Here is a 5056-nt window from a genome sequence, read left to right as displayed (position 1 = left end):
CTCCAATCTGATTTGGCAGAGTTTCTACAGCTGGATGCCGTTCCTAACGCCAACTGAGTGTGTAGTGGGCGTTTTAAGTGCCACCGGCACGAGGGCCAGTAAGGCGGAACTGGCGACGGCCACGCTCAAAATGGTGTGTTTTACGTGCCACCTGCACAGGAGCCAGTCCATCGGCACTGGCAACGATCTCGCTCGAATGTCTTTTCACGTGCCAGGGAGGCGACGTTGGTAACGATCAACGGCCATGCTCGAAATGGTGTATTTTATGTGTCATCTGCATAGGGGCCAGCCCGGCAAAAATCTGTATTTCAAAGGACCAGCCTTGTCACAATCTGTGTCATGCTGAATCTCTTTGAGAACTACATTAAGGGTATGTGTGTCTGTGGAGTGCTCAAACACTTGCACATTTTCATGAGCAGGCTGTTGTAACTGATGGAGTACTTGTTTATTTGCAACCTCTGCATTGGACGTTCCAAGTGCACAATAGCTGGATGATGATACTCTATGTGGAGCACTGGACTTATCCATAACAGTTGTACTTCTAACTGTATGCTGCGTGTTTGTGTGTGATGTGCATGTCTGTGTGTTTGTTTATCTTTACACTGCGTGGAGGCGCAATGGCCCAGTGGTTAGGGTAGCAGACTCACAGTCATAGGATCGCGGTTTTGATTCCCAGACCGGGCGTTGTGAGTGTTTATTGAGCGAAAACACCTAAAGCTCCACGAGGCTCCGGCAGGGGATGGTGGTGAACCCTGCTGTACTCTCTCACCACATCTTTCTCTCACTCTTACTTCCTGTTTCTGTTGTGCCTGTAATTCAACGGGTCAGCCTTGTCACACTCTGTTACACTGAATATCCCCGAGAACTACGTTAAGGGTACACGTGTTTGTGGATTGCTTAGCCACTTGCGCGTTAATTTCACGAGCAGGCTGTTCTGTTGATCGGTTCAACTGGAACCCTTGACGTCGTAAGCAACGGAGTGCCAACATCTTTACACCTATGGAAGTTGCCTACTAGAAATGGTGTTTTTGTCAACAAATCACCCAATCATTTTGTACTTTCAAAGGTGCATGAAATAAGAGATCCCTTATATGAAAGACAGAAAGTTCAAGGAATATTAATGTAGTAGAGGTTAGTGACAGGAAGGGTTTCCAGCTGTAAAACAACACCTAAATATATTTAACTTGTACTAGCAGGGGTAAGTGGATGTAAAATGAATGAGTTTTGTATGTGTGTGTTTGTATCTTTTTGTCTTGACATTGTGTGATAGTTGTCAAGAAACACCACTGTTACACCATAAGCTGTGATGTCCAGCTGTGTGTGCTGTTTGTGTTCAAAGAACTAGGGGAAAACATTACTTTATTTGGAAACACGCAATTTTTAGCAACAGAAAGAGCATTGAACCATTTAATATGTGCTTCAAATAATTTCACGTCTGGCCCATTCAAGCATAGAAAATTAGACATTAAAATGATGATGATTATCATAGTTGAGTTTTGTTTTTCTGCCTGAAGGTATTTGAGAGAATACAGTACTATATACTATAACATCAAGGTATATTGCATCAAATATGTTCATCAGATTTACTATGAAAAGGCTAAAAGTAGGATCTTAAATATTTCTCTTTGTCCTTGTCCAAAAAAACCCATTATTATTTCAGAACTGGATCATTATCAGAAAATGAATATTAAATGATAGCACTAATGATGGGGTATGCTTAACATGAATAATTGAAAGTAAAACGTCTCATCATCATCATCATCATCACTACCTCCACCACCATTTAACATCCATTTTCTGTGCTGGTATGTGTTGGACGTTATGACAGGAGCTGCCAGGCTAGAGGACTGTGCCAAGCTCCAATGTCTACTTTGGAATGGTTTCTATGGCTAGATGCCTTTCCTAATACTGATGAATTTACAGAGTTCTGAGTGTTTTGTTTCGGAGCACCAGCACTAGTAGGTTCACCAAGTAACTCACGAGGCAAGACCCCAATCCCTCAACTGATGTGGGAACAGTATTGAGGGAGGTGGCTTTATGCCAGGTGATGCAAGTTTAAAGTATGTAGATAGATAGATAGAAACTGGTGTCTTACTGTAGAGGAAATAGATACATGGCTACCCCAGTTGGAAAAGAAAGAAAACAGTGTTGAAGATATGTCAGGGCATACTCAAGTTACAGGAAGGTGAATATAAGAGAAGTGATAGAGGATTTGACAGGGTAATGGGGTAGGTAAGTTAGTTTGCAAGAGAGTGTGAAAGGAAGGTGACAGGTGGACAGAGAAGGTGACAGATGGACAGAAAACTATGTATATAATTATTGTGTACTTTTAAGCATTTACTTTTTTAAAATTTGTTTTCTCTTTTGTTCTGAATATCACATTTTTTTTCAGCTTGTCACCGTGGAAGGTCTGGGAGTTAGAAGCCAATGTTTGTAAATTTACTTTCTGGATCGATACATTGCAGCTGAGTCTCTATACTAATTCACTGAAGAATGTAACTGAAATTAATGTAGTGACAGATGAAGTTTGGGAAAGTAAGTTTGGTTAAATTCTATTTTTGTTTTGTTTTTATTTATCAAAAAAAATTATTGATGATGAACTGTCAGGATAGTCGGGCAGCATTGCATTTTGTCAATATTTATTTTTGTCTGGCAAATTTAGAAATGTAATTTTTTTTCTCATATATACAGGGTGCATAAAATATTTACGAACAGATTTATGTTTATAACAAGAAAACATCTAATAACAGATAACAACTTCATTTATCAAAAAATTGCTATGAGGATAAAAATAAACCTTTTCTATAAAAGTTATTCAATAAAACCACTTTCAGCTTCAACAACTGCTTCTATATGAGAACTAAATCATCTATAATGCTTGAATCAAGTGGTCCTGGTTCATTTTAGACATTACTCTGACTATGGCAGCTTTCAAAGAATCTTTGGTGTTATGGGCGTGTTCATTGACCTCTCTCTCAACAATGCGCCAAATGTTAGGGGTTATGTGATCATGAAAATTTTCAGCCATCCATTCCTGTGTTACTAGAGCCGTGTGTGATAGTGCAGAGTTTTACTGGAACGCGTATGGTCTTCCATTACATACGCTGTCTATCTAGGGCTTAACAATTGTTTCCAGGACCTCAATGTAGGCAGCAGAGTTAACTCTAAGGCCTTGTGGAAAGAAGTAAGAAGGCATCACATGTCCTTCATTGCCGATAACCCTTAAAACCATGACAGTTGCTGGAAATATTGTATGCCTAACACTTGGAACTTCAGAAGGGTCTGTGCATAACCATCTGTCATTTCTTCTGTTAACTTTTTGATCTTGGTTGAAGTTTTTCTCATTTGAGAAAAACCAAATCAAATCATCTTCTGCTGGATTTTTTTAGTTTGTTTAAGAACCTTTTAGATCTGATGTAGTGATTTTCTTTCGTTATCATATAAGATTGATGTCTTCGTGGACACCATTTCTGACTGTTCCTTCTAATACATGGAAATCTTTTGCAATTGACCTCATGGACTTTCTGGGATTGTAATTAATGGTCTGTTGAACTTGCTAGATAAATTCAAGTGTTCTGATGATTTCAGAGCATTTAGAATGCTTTTTATGCTTTGATACTGGTGATACATTTCCATCTTCAGTCTCTAGCTCCTTACAAACTTTGTGAACGAAAGATCTGGCAACTTTTAAAAATCGAGATATTTCTAAATTGCTATGCTCAGCCATTATAACCACAATAACAGCATGCCTCTTCATTTCTTGAGTGAGCTGAGGGTCTGCCATTATTATTTTCTGAAACAAAGATTATACAGATTTAGAAAAAAATGCAGCAATGACCCAAAAAAGGTATGTCCTCAAATACCTTACCTTACGCACCCTGTGTATATATATATATATATATTATATGACTCTTTTACTATTGCTCCTCCCCTCAACCTACCTACCAACACTGTCTCTGCCATTACTTCCTCCACTACAACCCTCTCACAATAAATCTTCCCATTCATACTTTCTCTCAATACCTCACCTACATCAACACACCCTCCCCTATTCTCCTTTGCAGTCATGAGGCTCTTTTGTCTTGCAAATTACAAGGCACCTGCACAAGTACTGGTACTGTGAATAAAACACTCAGTACACACTATAAAGGTGTTGGCAAATCAAGCAGTGGTAATGCAGAATCTAGAGGAGTCTTTAGCCTTACCGGGGGCAAGATATCTACAGTGTATGTGTGTAGTGAAACGTGACAGAGCTGTTTTATCACTGCTGCTAATTTAGTTGTGTTTGGGCAGACGCCAGCCAGGTAGGGCTGGCAGTGTACGAATGCAAGTAACAACTTCTGCCCACCAGTGAAACGTGCTGATTTTGAAAGCACTTAGTTGTGGCCTGGACATTGAACATACACCAGCATTTATTTTGAAGTATCACTGTTTGGATTTTCCTTTTCATCATGTAGAGTTGTGGCTTAAACAGTATTAATGATTATCAATGTTTATGCGCTGAAACATTCTGGTTTTTATAACCAACTTGAAGATTTGGCTGATTTGACAACACTTGCAAATATATCTGAAGATAATGGTTCTTTAACAGTCCTATCATCCTTATCGTATTCCTGCTATGCAGCTTCAACAGTGTTAGCATTCCACACCATGCAACGTTTTTACTGCTTTAGTCAGTACTAGCAGTATAGCCCGGCTTTGCCCGGGATTAAGTTGGGATTGTTAAGCTAATCAAGTTCTTTATTTCAAACCAAACTAAGTAACATGACGTCAAATTTGGGCAGAATCAGTGTTGCAACTGGAGCGCATGGGTTGAGAGTTTGATCGGCAGAGGTTATCAGGTTACACATGCCATCTCTTTGAAAACACTACCGCCATCATCTAACCCCTCTTTGCTCATGGGTTAGGAACCCGGAGAACATTATTTTTCTTTGTGGTTGGGTCGTTGATGACCTCTTTCTAGCATATTGGATGTCCACCTAGTGGTCATCCCTTATACACGTGTAATACAATTTTTTCTGAATTTTCAGATTTGTTATATGCTAGGCCACTTGGT

The 5056-nt window shown here is 39.4% G+C and overlaps 1 protein-coding gene across 1 annotated transcript in view; it reads left to right on the top strand.

Annotated features, from left to right (window-relative positions):
• LOC106879520 (uncharacterized) overlaps nucleotides 1–5056 on the top strand; it is a 50055-nt gene that overhangs the window by 37652 nt on the left and 7347 nt on the right. The window contains exon 21 of the mRNA XM_014929142.2: nucleotides 2393–2535. Coding sequence (XP_014784628.1) covers nucleotides 2393–2535 — 143 coding nt within the window. The remainder of the gene's footprint in view (nucleotides 1–2392; nucleotides 2536–5056) is intronic.

This window comes from Octopus bimaculoides, chromosome 2, assembly GCF_001194135.2.
Source record: "Octopus bimaculoides isolate UCB-OBI-ISO-001 chromosome 2, ASM119413v2, whole genome shotgun sequence".
In the NCBI taxonomy this organism is placed as follows: domain Eukaryota; kingdom Metazoa; phylum Mollusca; class Cephalopoda; order Octopoda; family Octopodidae; genus Octopus; species Octopus bimaculoides.
Note: the sequence above shows the minus strand (reverse complement) of the source record. Positions and strands in the feature narration are given on the sequence as shown.